Source organism: Anomaloglossus baeobatrachus, chromosome 3 (assembly GCF_048569485.1).
Source record: "Anomaloglossus baeobatrachus isolate aAnoBae1 chromosome 3, aAnoBae1.hap1, whole genome shotgun sequence".
NCBI lineage: Eukaryota > Metazoa > Chordata > Amphibia > Anura > Aromobatidae > Anomaloglossus > Anomaloglossus baeobatrachus.
Genome location: NC_134355.1, coordinates 72,149,576 through 72,166,759, shown reverse-complemented (window position 1 = coordinate 72,166,759; position 17,184 = coordinate 72,149,576). Strand labels below are relative to the sequence as shown.

Genomic DNA, 17,184 nt, shown 5'->3' with positions numbered 1-17,184 from the left:
GTTACACTGAGTGTTTGCTAGTATACTGGCTTGGTTAGAATGAGTTGTAGCTGTGCAACGCAGGGGCAGACTGCGTCACTGCAATGTCTTTTGCACTAGGGGACTTATAGACAACAGTCCAATAGACACGTATAGGTTGCCACTAGGTACACTGTGTGTTTGCGTAGTATAAGCGCTTCGGTTAGAATGAGTCTGTAGTGTGCTACGCCAGGCAGACGCGCTCTGCAAATGTCTTTGCCCTAGTGCCACGTAGGATGCAACTAGGAACTAGGATGACTAGGAACTGGAGTAGTTGTAGTAATGGCTTGGTGTAGAATGAGTTGTAGTGTTGCAACGCAGGCAGGACCGCGCTCTGCAAATGTCTTTGCACTAGTGGGACTATAGAACAAAGTCCAATAGCACGTATAGGATGCCACTAGGTACACTGAGTGTTTGCTAGTATAATGGCTTGGTTAGAATGAGTTGTAGTGTGCAACGCAGGCAGACGCGCTCTGCAAATGTCTTTGCACTAGTGGGACTATAGCAAAGTCCAATAGCCACGTATAGATGCCACTAGGTACACTGAGTGTTTTGCTAGTATAATGGCTTGGTTAGAATGAGTTGTAGTGTGCAACGCAGGCAGACGCGCTCTGCAAATGTCTTTGCACTAGTGGGACTATAGCAAAGTCCAATAGCCAACGTATAGGATGCCACTAGGTACACTGAGTGTTTGCTAGTATAATGGCTTGGTTAGAATGAGTTGTAGTGTGCAACGCAGGCAGACGCGCTCTGCCAAATGTCTTTGCACTAGTGGGACTATAGCAAAGTCCAATAGCCACGTATAGGATGCCACTAGGTACACTGAGTGTTTGCTAGTATAATGGCTTGGTTAGAATGAGTTGTAGTGTGCAACGCAGGCAGACGCGCTCTGCAAATGTCTTTGCACTAGTGGGACTATAGCAAAGTCCAATAGCCACGTATAGGATTGCCACTAGGTACACTGAGTGTTTGCTAGTATAATGGCTTGGTTAGAATGAGTTGTAGTGTGCAACGCAGGCAGACGCGCTCTGCAAATGTCTTTGCACTAGTGGGACTATAGCAAAGTCCAATAGCCACGTATAGGATGCCACTAGGTACACTGAGTGTTTGCTAGTATAATGGCTTGGTTAGAATGAGTTGTAGTGTGCAACGCAGGCAGACGCGCTCTGCAAATGTCTTTGCACTAGTGGGACTATAGCAAAGTCCAATAGCCACGTATAGGATGCCACTAGGTACACTGAGTGTTTGCTAGTATAATGGCTTGGTTAGAATGAGTTGTAGTGTGCAACGCAGGCAGACGCGCTCTGCAAATGTCTTTGCACTAGTGGGACTATAGCAAAGTCCAATAGCCACGTATAGGATGCCCACTAGGTACACTGAGTGTTTGCTAGTATAATGGCTTGGTTAGAATGAGTTGTAGTGTGCAACGCAGGCAGACGCGCTCTGCAAATGTCTTTGCACTAGTGGGACTATAGCAAAGTCCAATAGCCACGTATAGGGATGCCACTAGGTACACTGAGTGTTTGCTAGTATAATGGCTTGGTTAGAATGAGTTGTAGTGTGCAACGCAGGCAGACGCGCTCTGCAAATGTCTTTGCACTAGTGGGACTATAGCAAAGTCCAATAGCCACGTATAGGATGCCACTAGGTACACTGAGTGTTTGCTAGTATAATGGCTTGGTTAGAATGAGTTGTAGTGTGCAACGCAGGCAGACGCGCTCTGCAAATGTCTTTGCACTAGTGGGACTATAGCAAAGTCCAATAGCCACGTATAGGATGCCACTAGGTACACTGAGTGTTTGCTAGTATAATGGCTTGGTTAGAATGAGTTGTAGTGTGCAACGCAGGCAGACGCGCTCTGCAAATGTCTTTGCACTAGTGGGACTATAGCAAAGTCCAATAGCCACGTATAGGATGCCACTAGGTACACTGAGTGTTTGCTAGTATAATGGCTTGGTTAGAATGAGTTGTAGTGTGCAACGCAGGCAGACGCGCTCTGCAAATGTCTTTGCACTAGTGGGACTATAGCAAAGTCCAATAGCCACGTATAGGATGCCACTAGGTACACTGAGTGTTTGGCTAGTATAATGGCTTGGTTAGAATGAGTTGTAGTGTGCAACGCAGGCAGACGCGCTCTGCAAATGTCTTTGCACTAGTGGGGACTATAGCAAAGTCCAATAGCCACGTATAGGATGCCACTAGGTTACACTGAGTGTTTGCTAGTATAATGGCTTGGTTTAGAATGAGTTGTAGTGTGCAACGCAGGCAGACGCGCTCTGCAAATGTCTTTGCACTAGTGGGACTATAGCAAAGTCCAATAGCCACGTATAGGATGCCACTAGGTACACTGAGTGTTTGCTAGTATAATGGCTTGGTTAGAATGAGTTGTAGTGTGCAACGCAGGCAGACGCGCTCTGCAAATGTCTTTGCACTAGTGGGACTATAGCAAAGTCCAATAGCCACGTATAGGATGCCACTAGGTACACTGAGTGTTTGCTAGTATAATGGCTTGGTTAGAATGAGTTGTAGTGTGCAACGCAGGCAGACGCGCTCTGCAAATGTCTTTGCACTAGTGGGACTATAGCAAAGTCCAATAGCCACGTATAGGATGCCACTAGGTACACTGAGTGTTTGCTAGTATAATGGCTTGGTTAGAATGAGTTGTAGTGTGCAACGCAGGCAGACGCGCTCTGCAAATGTCTTTGCACTAGTGGGACTATAGCAAAGTCCAATAGCCACGTATAGGATGCCACTAGGTACACTGAGTGTTTGCTTAGTATAATGGCTTGGTTAGAATGAGTTGGTAGTGTGCAACGCAGGCAGACGCGCTCTGCAAATGTCTTTGCACTAGTGGGACTATAGCAAAGTCCAATAGCCACGTATAGGATGCCACCACTAGGTACACTGAGTGTTTGCTAGTATAATGGCTTGGTTAGAATGAGTTGTAGTGTGCAACGCAGGCAGACGCGCTCTGCAAATGTCTTTGCACTAGTGGGACTATAGCAAAGTCCAATAGCCACGTATAGGATGCCACTAGGTACACTGAGTGTTTGCTAGTATAATGGCTTGGTTAGAATGAGTTGTAGTGTGCAACGCAGGCAGACGCGCTCTGCAAATGTCTTTGCACTAGTGGGACTATAGCAAAGTCCAATAGCCACGTATAGGATGCCACTAGGTACACTGAGTGTTTGCTAGTATAATGGCTTGGTTAGAATGAGTTGTAGTGTGCAACGCAGGCAGACGCGCTCTGCAAATGTCTTTGCACTAGTGGGACTATAGCAAAGTCCAATAGCCACGTATAGGATGCCACTAGGTACACTGAGTGTTTGCTAGTATAATGGCTTGGTTAGAATGAGTTGTAGTGTGCAACGCAGGCAGACGCGCTCTGCAAATGTCTTTGCACTAGTGGGACTATAGCAAAGTCCAATAGCCACGTATAGGATGCCACTAGGTACACTGAGTGTTTGCTAGTATAATGGCTTGGTTAGAATGAGTTGTAGTGTGCAACGCAGGCAGACGCGCTCTGCAAATGTCTTTGCACTAGTGGGACTATAGCAAAGTCCAATAGCCACGTATAGGATGCCACTAGGTACACTGAGTGTTTGCTAGTATAATGGCTTTGGTTAGAATGAGTTGTAGTGTGCAACGCAGGCAGACGCGCTCTGCAAATGTCTTTGCACTAGTGGGACTATAGCAAAGTCCAATAGCCACGTATAGGATGCCACTAGGTACACTGAGTGTTTGCTAGTATAATGGCTTGGTTAGAATGAGTTGTAGTGTGCAACGCAGGCAGACGCGCTCTGCAAATGTCTTTGCACTAGTGGGACTATAGCAAAGTCCAATAGCCACGTATAGGATGCCACTAGGTACACTGAGTGTTTGCTAGTATAATGGCTTGGTTAGAATGAGTTGTAGTGTGCAACGCAGGCAGACGCGCTCTGCAAATGTCTTTGCACTAGTGGGACTATAGCAAAGTCCAATAGCCACGTATAGGATGCCACTAGGTACACTGAGTGTTTGCTAGTATAATGGCTTGGTTAGAATGAGTTGTAGTGTGCAACGCAGGCAGACGCGCTCTGCAAATGTCTTTGCACTAGTGGGACTATAGCAAAGTCCAATAGCCACGTATAGGATGCCACTAGGTACACTGAGTGTTTGCTAGTATAATGGCTTGGTTAGAATGAGTTGTAGTGTGCAACGCAGGCAGACGCGCTCTGCAAATGTCTTTGCACTAGTGGGACTATAGCAAAGTCCAATAGCCACGTATAGGATGCCACTAGGTACACTGAGTGTTTGCTAGTATAATGGCTTGGTTAGAATGAGTTGTAGTGTGCAACGCAGGCAGACGCGCTCTGCAAATGTCTTTGCACTAGTGGGACTATAGCAAAGTCCAATAGCCACGTATAGGATGCCACTAGGTACACTGAGTGTTTGCTAGTATAATGGCTTGGTTAGAATGAGTTGGTAGTGTGCAACGCAGGCAGACGCGCTCTGCAAATGTCTTTGCACTAGTGGGACTATAGCAAAGTCCAATAGCCACGTATAGGATGCCACTAGGTACACTGAGTGTTTGCTAGTATAATGGCTTGGTTAGAATGAGTTGTAGTGTGCAACGCAGGCAGACGCGCTCTGCAAATGTCTTTGCACTAGTGGGACTATAGCAAAGTCCAATAGCCACGTATAGGATGCCACTAGGTACACTGAGTGTTTGCTAGTATAATGGCTTGGTTAGAATGAGTTGTAGTGTGCAACGCAGGCAGACGCGCTCTGCAAATGTCTTTGCACTAGTGGGACTATAGCAAAGTCCAATAGCCACGTATAGGATGCCACTAGGTACACTGAGTGTTTGCTAGTATAATGGCTTGGTTAGAATGAGTTGTAGTCGTGCAACGCAGGCAGACGCGCTCTGCAAATGTCTTTGCACTAGTGGGACTATAGCAAAGTCCAATAGCCACGTATAGGATGCCACTAGGTACACTGAGTGTTTGCTAGTATAATGGCTTGGTTAGAATGAGTTGTAGTGTGCAACGCAGGCAGACGCGCTCTGCAAATGTCTTTGCACTAGTGGGACTATAGCAAAGTCCAATAGCCACGTATAGGATGCCACTAGGTACACTGAGTGTTTGCTAGTATAATGGCTTGGTTAGAATGAGTTGTAGTGTGCAACGCAGGCAGACGCGCTCTGCAAATGTCTTTGCACTAGTGGGACTATAGCAAAGTCCAATAGCCACGTATAGGATGCCACTAGGTACACTGAGTGTTTGCTAGTATAATGGCTTGGTTAGAATGAGTTGTAGTGTGCAACGCAGGCAGACGCGCTCTGCAAATGTCTTTGCACTAGTGGGACTATAGCAAAGTCCAATAGCCACGTATAGGATGCCACTAGGTACACTGAGTGTTTGCTAGTATAATGGCTTGGTTAGAATGAGTTGTAGTGTGCAACGCAGGCAGACGCGCTCTGCAAATGTCTTTGCACTAGTGGGACTATAGCAAAGTCCAATAGCCACGTATAGGATGCCACTAGGTACACTGAGTGTTTGCTAGTATAATGGCTTGGTTAGAATGAGTTGTAGTGTGCAACGCAGGCAGACGCGCTCTGCAAATGTCTTTGCACTAGTGGGACTATAGCAAAGTCCAATAGCCACGTATAGGATGCCACTAGGTACACTGAGTGTTTGCTAGTATAATGGCTTGGTTAGAATGAGTTGTAGTGTGCAACGCAGGCAGACGCGCTCTGCAAATGTCTTTGCACTAGTGGGGACTATAGCAAAGTCCAATAGCCACGTATAGGATGCCACTAGGTACACTGAGTGTTTGCTAGTATAATGGCTTGGTTAGAATGAGTTGTAGTGTGCAACGCAGGCAGACGCGCTCTGCAAATGTCTTTGCACTAGTGGGACTATAGCAAAGTCCAATAGCCACGTATAGGATGCCACTAGGTACACTGAGTGTTTGCTAGTATAATGGCTTGGTTAGAATGAGTTGTAGTGTGCAACGCAGGCAGACGCGCTCTGCAAATGTCTTTGCACTAGTGGGACTATAGCAAAGTCCAATAGCCACGTATAGGATGCCACTAGGTACACTGAGTGTTTGCTAGTATAATGGCTTGGTTAGAATGAGTTGTAGTGTGCAACGCAGGCAGACGCGCTCTGCAAATGTCTTTGCACTAGTGGGACTATAGCAAAGTCCAATAGCCACGTATAGGATGCCACTAGGTACACTGAGTGTTTGCTAGTATAATGGCTTGGTTAGAATGAGTTGTAGTGTGCAACGCAGGCAGACGCGCTCTGCAAATGTCTTTGCACTAGTGGGACTATAGCAAAGTCCAATAGCCACGTATAGGATGCCACTAGGTACACTGAGTGTTTGCTAGTATAATGGCTTGGTTAGAATGAGTTGTAGTGTGCAACGCAGGCAGACGCGCTCTGCAAATGTCTTTGCACTAGTGGGACTATAGCAAAGTCCAATAGCCACGTATAGGATGCCACTAGGTACACTGAGTGTTTGCTAGTATAATGGCTTGGTTAGAATGAGTTGTAGTGTGCAACGCAGGCAGACGCGCTCTGCAAATGTCTTTGCACTAGTGGGACTATAGCAAAGTCCCAATAGCCACGTATAGGATTGCCACTAGGTACACTGAGTGTTTGCTAGTATAATGGCTTGGTTAGAATGAGTTGTAGTGTGCAACGCAGGCAGACGCGCTCTGCAAATGTCTTTGCACTAGTGGGACTATAGCAAAGTCCAATAGCCACGTATAGGATGCCACTAGGTACACTGAGTGTTTGCTAGTATAATGGCTTGGTTAGAATGAGTTGTAGTGTGCAACGCAGGCAGACGCGCTCTGCAAATGTCTTTGCACTAGTGGGGACTATAGCAAAGTCCAATAGCCACGTATAGGATGCCACTAGGTACACTGAGTGTTTGCTAGTATAATGGCTTGGTTAGAATGAGTTGTAGTGTGCAACGCAGGCAGACGCGCTCTGCAAATGTCTTTGCACTAGTGGGACTATAGCAAAGTCCAATAGCCACGTATAGGATGCCACTAGGTACACTGAGTGTTTGCTAGTATAATGGCTTGGTTAGAATGAGTTGTAGTGTGCAACGCAGGCAGACGCGCTCTGCAAATGTCTTTGCACTAGTGGGACTATAGCAAAGTCCAATAGCCACGTATAGGATGCCACTAGGTACACTGAGTGTTTGCTAGTATAATGGCTTGGTTAGAATGAGTTGTAGTGTGCAACGCAGGCAGACGCGCTCTGCAAATGTCTTTGCACTAGTGGGACTATAGCAAAGTCCAATAGCCACGTATAGGATGCCACTAGGTACACTGAGTGTTTGCTAGTATAATGGCTTGGTTAGAATGAGTTGTAGTGTGCAACGCAGGCAGACGCGCTCTGCAAATGTCTTTGCACTAGTGGGACTATAGCAAAGTCCAATAGCCACGTATAGGATGCCACTAGGTACACTGAGTGTTTGCTAGTATAATGGCTTGGTTAGAATGAGTTGTAGTGTGCAACGCAGGGCAGACGCGCTCTGCAAATGTCTTTGCACTAGTGGGACTATAGCAAAGTCCAATAGCCACGTATAGGATGCCACTAGGTACACTGAGTGTTTGCTAGTATAATGGCTTGGTTAGAATGAGTTGTAGTGTGCAACGCAGGCAGACGCGCTCTGCAAATGTCTTTGCACTAGTGGGACTATAGCAAAGTCCAATAGCCACGTATAGGATGCCACTAGGTACACTGAGTGTTTGCTAGTATAATGGCTTGGTTAGAATGAGTTGTAGTGTGCAACGCAGGCAGACGCGCTCTGCAAATGTCTTTGCACTAGTGGGACTATAGCAAAGTCCAATAGCCACGTATAGGATGCCACTAGGTACACTGAGTGTTTGCTAGTATAATGGCTTGGTTAGAATGAGTTGTAGTGTGCAACGCAGGCAGACGCGCTCTGCAAATGTCTTTGCACTAGTGGGACTATAGCAAAGTCCAATAGCCACGTATAGGATGCCACTAGGTACACTGAGTGTTTGCTAGTATAATGGCTTGGTTAGAATGAGTTGTAGTGTGCAACGCAGGCAGACGCGCTCTGCAAATGTCTTTGCACTAGTGGGACTATAGCAAAGTCCAATAGCCACGTATAGGATGCCACTAGGTACACTGAGTGTTTGCTAGTATAATGGCTTGGTTAGAATGAGTTGTAGGTGTGCAACGCAGGCAGACGCGCTCTGCAAATGTCTTTGCACTAGTGGGACTATAGCAAAGTCCAATAGCCACGTATAGGATGCCACTAGGTACACTGAGTGTTTGCTAGTATAATGGCTTGGTTAGAATGAGTTGTAGTGTGCAACGCAGGCAGACGCGCTCTGCAAATGTCTTTGCACTAGTGGGACTATAGCAAAGTCCAATAGCCACGTATAGGATGCCACTAGGTACACTGAGTGTTTGCTAGTATAATGGCTTGGTTAGAATGAGTTGTAGTGTGCAACGCAGGCAGACGCGCTCTGCAAATGTCTTTGCACTAGTGGGACTATAGCAAAGTCCAATAGCCACGTATAGGATGCCACTAGGTACACTGAGTGTTTGCTAGTATAATGGCTTGGTTAGAATGAGTTGTAGTGTGCAACGCAGGCAGACGCGCTCTGCAAATGTCTTTGCACTAGTGGGACTATAGCAAAGTCCAATAGCCACGTATAGGATGCCACTAGGTACACTGAGTGTTTGCTAGTATAATGGCTTGGTTAGAATGAGTTGTAGTGTGCAACGCAGGCAGACGCGCTCTGCAAATGTCTTTGCACTAGTGGGACTATAGCAAAGTCCAATAGCCACGTATAGGATGCCACTAGGTACACTGAGTGTTTGCTAGTATAATGGCTTGGTTAGAATGAGTTGTAGTGTGCAACGCAGGCAGACGCGCTCTGCAAATGTCTTTGCACTAGTGGGACTATAGCAAAGTCCAATAGCCACGTATAGGATGCCACTAGGTACACTGAGTGTTTGCTAGTATAATGGCTTGGTTAGAATGAGTTGTAGTGTGCAACGCAGGCAGACGCGCTCTGCAAATGTCTTTGCACTAGTGGGACTATAGCAAAGTCCAATAGCCACGTATAGGATGCCACTAGGTACACTGAGTGTTTGCTAGTATAATGGCTTGGTTAGAATGAGTTGTAGTGTGCAACGCAGGCAGACGCGCTCTGCAAATGTCTTTGCACTAGTGGGACTATAGCAAAGTCCAATAGCCACGTATAGGATGCCACTAGGTACACTGAGTGTTTGCTAGTATAATGGCTTGGTTAGAATGAGTTGTAGTGTGCAACGCAGGCAGACGCGCTCTGCAAATGTCTTTGCACTAGTGGGACTATAGCAAAGTCCAATAGCCACGTATAGGATGCCACTAGGTACACTGAGTGTTTGCTAGTATAATGGCTTGGTTAGAATGAGTTGTAGTGTGCAACGCAGGCAGACGCGCTCTGCAAATGTCTTTGCACTAGTGGGACTATAGCAAAGTCCAATAGCCACGTATAGGATGCCACTAGGTACACTGAGTGTTTGCTAGTATAATGGCTTGGTTAGAATGAGTTGTAGTGTGCAACGCAGGCAGACGCGCTCTGCAAATGTCTTTGCACTAGTGGGACTATAGCAAAGTCCAATAGCCACGTATAGGATGCCACTAGGTACACTGAGTGTTTGCTAGTATAATGGCTTGGTTAGAATGAGTTGTAGTGTGCAACGCAGGCAGACGCGCTCTGCAAATGTCTTTGCACTAGTGGGACTATAGCAAAGTCCAATAGCCACGTATAGGATGCCACTAGGTACACTGAGTGTTTGCTAGTATAATGGCTTGGTTAGAATGAGTTGTAGTGTGCAACGCAGGCAGACGCGCTCTGCAAATGTCTTTGCACTAGTGGGACTATAGCAAAGTCCAATAGCCACGTATAGGATGCCACTAGGTACACTGAGTGTTTGCTAGTATAATGGCTTGGTTAGAATGAGTTGTAGTGTGCAACGCAGGCAGACGCGCTCTGCAAATGTCTTTGCACTAGTGGGACTATAGCAAAGTCCAATAGCCACGTATAGGATGCCACTAGGTACACTGAGTGTTTGCTAGTATAATGGCTTGGTTAGAATGAGTTGTAGTGTGCAACGCAGGCAGACGCGCTCTGCAAATGTCTTTGCACTAGTGGGACTATAGCAAAGTCCAATAGCCACGTATAGGATGCCACTAGGTACACTGAGTGTTTGCTAGTATAATGGCTTGGTTAGAATGAGTTGTAGTGTGCAACGCAGGCAGACGCGCTCTGCAAATGTCTTTGCACTAGTGGGACTATAGCAAAGTCCAATAGCCACGTATAGGATGCCACTAGGTACACTGAGTGTTTGCTAGTATAATGGCTTGGTTAGAATGAGTTGTAGTGTGCAACGCAGGCAGACGCGCTCTGCAAATGTCTTTGCACTAGTGGGACTATAGCAAAGTCCAATAGCCACGTATAGGATGCCACTAGGTACACTGAGTGTTTGCTAGTATAATGGCTTGGTTAGAATGAGTTGTAGTGTGCAACGCAGGCAGACGCGCTCTGCAAATGTCTTTGCACTAGTGGGACTATAGCAAAGTCCAATAGCCACGTATAGGATGCCACTAGGTACACTGAGTGTTTGCTAGTATAATGGCTTGGTTAGAATGAGTTGTAGTGTGCAACGCAGGCAGACGCGCTCTGCAAATGTCTTTGCACTAGTGGGACTATAGCAAAGTCCAATAGCCACGTATAGGATGCCACTAGGTACACTGAGTGTTTGCTAGTATAATGGCTTGGTTAGAATGAGTTGTAGTGTGCAACGCAGGCAGACGCGCTCTGCAAATGTCTTTGCACTAGTGGGACTATAGCAAAGTCCAATAGCCACGTATAGGATGCCACTAGGTACACTGAGTGTTTGCTAGTATAATGGCTTGGTTAGAATGAGTTGTAGTGTGCAACGCAGGCAGACGCGCTCTGCAAATGTCTTTGCACTAGTGGGACTATAGCAAAGTCCAATAGCCACGTATAGGATGCCACTAGGTACACTGAGTGTTTGCTAGTATAATGGCTTGGTTAGAATGAGTTGTAGTGTGCAACGCAGGCAGACGCGCTCTGCAAATGTCTTTGCACTAGTGGGACTATAGCAAAGTCCAATAGCCACGTATAGGATGCCACTAGGTACACTGAGTGTTTGCTAGTATAATGGCTTGGTTAGAATGAGTTGTAGTGTGCAACGCAGGCAGACGCGCTCTGCAAATGTCTTTGCACTAGTGGGACTATAGCAAAGTCCAATAGCCACGTATAGGATGCCACTAGGTACACTGAGTGTTTGCTAGTATAATGGCTTGGTTAGAATGAGTTGTAGTGTGCAACGCAGGCAGACGCGCTCTGCAAATGTCTTTGCACTAGTGGGACTATAGCAAAGTCCAATAGCCACGTATAGGATGCCACTAGGTACACTGAGTGTTTGCTAGTATAATGGCTTGGTTAGAATGAGTTGTAGTGTGCAACGCAGGCAGACGCGCTCTGCAAATGTCTTTGCACTAGTGGGACTATAGCAAAGTCCAATAGCCACGTATAGGATGCCACTAGGTACACTGAGTGTTTGCTAGTATAATGGCTTGGTTAGAATGAGTTGTAGTGTGCAACGCAGGCAGACGCGCTCTGCAAATGTCTTTGCACTAGTGGGACTATAGCAAAGTCCAATAGCCACGTATAGGATGCCACTAGGTACACTGAGTGTTTGCTAGTATAATGGCTTGGTTAGAATGAGTTGTAGTGTGCAACGCAGGCAGACGCGCTCTGCAAATGTCTTTGCACTAGTGGGACTATAGCAAAGTCCAATAGCCACGTATAGGATGCCACTAGGTACACTGAGTGTTTGCTAGTATAATGGCTTGGTTAGAATGAGTTGTAGTGTGCAACGCAGGCAGACGCGCTCTGCAAATGTCTTTGCACTAGTGGGACTATAGCAAAGTCCAATAGCCACGTATAGGATGCCACTAGGTACACTGAGTGTTTGCTAGTATAATGGCTTGGTTAGAATGAGTTGTAGTGTGCAACGCAGGCAGACGCGCTCTGCAAATGTCTTTGCACTAGTGGGACTATAGCAAAGTCCAATAGCCACGTATAGGATGCCACTAGGTACACTGAGTGTTTGCTAGTATAATGGCTTGGTTAGAATGAGTTGTAGTGTGCAACGCAGGCAGACGCGCTCTGCAAATGTCTTTGCACTAGTGGGACTATAGCAAAGTCCAATAGCCACGTATAGGATGCCACTAGGTACACTGAGTGTTTGCTAGTATAATGGCTTGGTTAGAATGAGTTGTAGTGTGCAACGCAGGCAGACGCGCTCTGCAAATGTCTTTGCACTAGTGGGACTATAGCAAAGTCCAATAGCCACGTATAGGATGCCACTAGGTACACTGAGTGTTTGCTAGTATAATGGCTTGGTTAGAATGAGTTGTAGTGTGCAACGCAGGCAGACGCGCTCTGCAAATGTCTTTGCACTAGTGGGACTATAGCAAAGTCCAATAGCCACGTATAGGATGCCACTAGGTACACTGAGTGTTTGCTAGTATAATGGCTTGGTTAGAATGAGTTGTAGTGTGCAACGCAGGCAGACGCGCTCTGCAAATGTCTTTGCACTAGTGGGACTATAGCAAAGTCCAATAGCCACGTATAGGATGCCACTAGGTACACTGAGTGTTTGCTAGTATAATGGCTTGGTTAGAATGAGTTGTAGTGTGCAACGCAGGCAGACGCGCTCTGCAAATGTCTTTGCACTAGTGGGACTATAGCAAAGTCCAATAGCCACGTATAGGATGCCACTAGGTACACTGAGTGTTTGCTAGTATAATGGCTTGGTTAGAATGAGTTGTAGTGTGCAACGCAGGCAGACGCGCTCTGCAAATGTCTTTGCACTAGTGGGACTATAGCAAAGTCCAATAGCCACGTATAGGATGCCACTAGGTACACTGAGTGTTTGCTAGTATAATGGCTTGGTTAGAATGAGTTGTAGTGTGCAACGCAGGCAGACGCGCTCTGCAAATGTCTTTGCACTAGTGGGACTATAGCAAAGTCCAATAGCCACGTATAGGATGCCACTAGGTACACTGAGTGTTTGCTAGTATAATGGCTTGGTTAGAATGAGTTGTAGTGTGCAACGCAGGCAGACGCGCTCTGCAAATGTCTTTGCACTAGTGGGACTATAGCAAAGTCCAATAGCCACGTATAGGATGCCACTAGGTACACTGAGTGTTTGCTAGTATAATGGCTTGGTTAGAATGAGTTGTAGTGTGCAACGCAGGCAGACGCGCTCTGCAAATGTCTTTGCACTAGTGGGACTATAGCAAAGTCCAATAGCCACGTATAGGATGCCACTAGGTACACTGAGTGTTTGCTAGTATAATGGCTTGGTTAGAATGAGTTGTAGTGTGCAACGCAGGCAGACGCGCTCTGCAAATGTCTTTGCACTAGTGGGACTATAGCAAAGTCCAATAGCCACGTATAGGATGCCACTAGGTACACTGAGTGTTTGCTAGTATAATGGCTTGGTTAGAATGAGTTGTAGTGTGCAACGCAGGCAGACGCGCTCTGCAAATGTCTTTGCACTAGTGGGACTATAGCAAAGTCCAATAGCCACGTATAGGATGCCACTAGGTACACTGAGTGTTTGCTAGTATAATGGCTTGGTTAGAATGAGTTGTAGTGTGCAACGCAGGCAGACGCGCTCTGCAAATGTCTTTGCACTAGTGGGACTATAGCAAAGTCCAATAGCCACGTATAGGATGCCACTAGGTACACTGAGTGTTTGCTAGTATAATGGCTTGGTTAGAATGAGTTGTAGTGTGCAACGCAGGCAGACGCGCTCTGCAAATGTCTTTGCACTAGTGGGACTATAGCAAAGTCCAATAGCCACGTATAGGATGCCACTAGGTACACTGAGTGTTTGCTAGTATAATGGCTTGGTTAGAATGAGTTGTAGTGTGCAACGCAGGCAGACGCGCTCTGCAAATGTCTTTGCACTAGTGGGACTATAGCAAAGTCCAATAGCCACGTATAGGATGCCACTAGGTACACTGAGTGTTTGCTAGTATAATGGCTTGGTTAGAATGAGTTGTAGTGTGCAACGCAGGCAGACGCGCTCTGCAAATGTCTTTGCACTAGTGGGACTATAGCAAAGTCCAATAGCCACGTATAGGATGCCACTAGGTACACTGAGTGTTTGCTAGTATAATGGCTTGGTTAGAATGAGTTGTAGTGTGCAACGCAGGCAGACGCGCTCTGCAAATGTCTTTGCACTAGTGGGACTATAGCAAAGTCCAATAGCCACGTATAGGATGCCACTAGGTACACTGAGTGTTTGCTAGTATAATGGCTTGGTTAGAATGAGTTGTAGTGTGCAACGCAGGCAGACGCGCTCTGCAAATGTCTTTGCACTAGTGGGACTATAGCAAAGTCCAATAGCCACGTATAGGATGCCACTAGGTACACTGAGTGTTTGCTAGTATAATGGCTTGGTTAGAATGAGTTGTAGTGTGCAACGCAGGCAGACGCGCTCTGCAAATGTCTTTGCACTAGTGGGACTATAGCAAAGTCCAATAGCCACGTATAGGATGCCACTAGGTACACTGAGTGTTTGCTAGTATAATGGCTTGGTTAGAATGAGTTGTAGTGTGCAACGCAGGCAGACGCGCTCTGCAAATGTCTTTGCACTAGTGGGACTATAGCAAAGTCCAATAGCCACGTATAGGATGCCACTAGGTACACTGAGTGTTTGCTAGTATAATGGCTTGGTTAGAATGAGTTGTAGTGTGCAACGCAGGCAGACGCGCTCTGCAAATGTCTTTGCACTAGTGGGACTATAGCAAAGTCCAATAGCCACGTATAGGATGCCACTAGGTACACTGAGTGTTTGCTAGTATAATGGCTTGGTTAGAATGAGTTGTAGTGTGCAACGCAGGCAGACGCGCTCTGCAAATGTCTTTGCACTAGTGGGACTATAGCAAAGTCCAATAGCCACGTATAGGATGCCACTAGGTACACTGAGTGTTTGCTAGTATAATGGCTTGGTTAGAATGAGTTGTAGTGTGCAACGCAGGCAGACGCGCTCTGCAAATGTCTTTGCACTAGTGGGACTATAGCAAAGTCCAATAGCCACGTATAGGATGCCACTAGGTACACTGAGTGTTTGCTAGTATAATGGCTTGGTTAGAATGAGTTGTAGTGTGCAACGCAGGCAGACGCGCTCTGCAAATGTCTTTGCACTAGTGGGACTATAGCAAAGTCCAATAGCCACGTATAGGATGCCACTAGGTACACTGAGTGTTTGCTAGTATAATGGCTTGGTTAGAATGAGTTGTAGTGTGCAACGCAGGCAGACGCGCTCTGCAAATGTCTTTGCACTAGTGGGACTATAGCAAAGTCCAATAGCCACGTATAGGATGCCACTAGGTACACTGAGTGTTTGCTAGTATAATGGCTTGGTTAGAATGAGTTGTAGTGTGCAATGCAGGCAGACGCGCTCTGCAAATGTCTTTGCACTAGTGGGACTATAGCAAAGTCCAATAGCCACGTATAGGATGCCACTAGGTACACTGAGTGTTTGCTAGTATAATGGCTTAGTTATCAGTTGGAGTGTGCAGAGGACAAGAGGGTACAGTGGCAGGATTGTGGTGCTCTGGGTAGAGGAATGGAAGACTGCCTTTCTATTCCCTCCTAATGGTGAAATGCAGGTAGGAAATCCCTGACCTGGGCTACACAGACGCTGTTGCTGTTTGCAGGACCTGTCACCTATGGCTCTCTGACCCTGCCGGTTGGAGCCCTTAAAAGGACTGCTATAAAGTGCTCTCCCTAAGCTGTCTAACGCTGTGTATGCAGCGCATACAGCTGTATCGGCTATAGGACTCAGGAAGACGGAGCTGCGACAGTGATGTCTGACACCAAAGACGCAGAAGGCAGATAATGGCGTCCGTGAAGAAAATGTCCGGTTTTATAATGCAGGGACATGTGACATGCAGATCCTATCACACATGCCGTTGCTTCTCTGGCTCAAAGTCCACTTAGCTGTGTGTGTGTCTGGGATTGGCTGACATGCTGGCCCGCCCCACAAGACGCGCGCGCTTAGGGAAGGAAGACAAGAAAAAAAAAAAAAAAAAATGGCGATCGCCATTATAGAAACAGCAGTGATCTGAAGGCGCTGTTCACGCACACTATACACTGAAATGTGATAATAGTTTGATTCACAGAGTGACTTACACTATTACAGCAGAAACCAAGCTATGATTTAGCTGTTTTTTGGCTGCTAGAACCGTTCTCGAACGTTTCTAGAACTACCGAGCTTTTGCAAAAAGCTCGAGTTCTAGTTCGATCTAGAACATGCCCCAAAATCACTCGAGCCGCGAACTGGAGAACCACGAACCACGAACCGCGCTCAACTCTACTCCTTACTGTTTGATTCTCTCATACTTATCCGTGTTTTCTTTTTCACAGCGGTGTTACTGGCAGTGGCCTGTGCTCTGTTTGTGCTACGTCTTGCTTTAGTCATATGGAGACACTTCAAGCAGCCGCTTTATACAAGATCATTGAAAAAGACATCATTTCCTTTGGCGTAAGATGAACTTTAGGCGAAAAAAAAAATCATAAAATTGGTGCCAAAATAATACGTATATCTATTACAGAATTTGTACCTTGTTCAATATTCCTTTCTTGCCCTACTCAGATATAAAGGGAATATATATGCAACATGTAACATAGAAAAAATGTAAAGCTTTTGGGCAAGATCTTTTAACCCCTTCACGACTGATGGTGTATATTTTACGTTATCAGTCGTGTCCTTGCCTTTGATGTGGGCTCACACACTGAGCCCCCATCTTTCTTGATGACTGATTTATCAAGTGCCTCTAACAGCCATGGGTGGATCCAAAAGCTTCCTGCAGCTACTCACTTAAATGCTGCTGTCAATCACTGACAGCGGCATTTACCACCCGTAGACAGGAAGCGCGTCATTGATCCCGCCCATAGGCATGCCCGTCATGTGATCACGGGGTGCCAATAGGTTGTCATGACAAATGGGGGTCAGCTGATGCCCCTGCATCTGTCATTATGTTTTTCCTGTGAATGCCGGAGAATGGACGATTTCATAGGAGATCCAG

At 46.4% G+C, this 17,184-nt stretch overlaps 1 protein-coding gene across 1 annotated transcript in view; it reads left to right on the top strand.

Annotated features, from left to right (window-relative positions):
• The window catches only part of LOC142294973 (uncharacterized), a 76,651-nt gene extending 59,687 nt beyond the window's left edge, over nucleotides 1–16,964 (top strand). The window contains exon 7 of the mRNA XM_075338048.1: nucleotides 16,523–16,964. Coding sequence (XP_075194163.1) covers nucleotides 16,523–16,644 — 122 coding nt within the window. The 3' untranslated portion in view covers nucleotides 16,645–16,964. The remainder of the gene's footprint in view (nucleotides 1–16,522) is intronic.
• The last annotated feature ends 220 nt before the right edge of the window (nucleotides 16,965–17,184 follow it).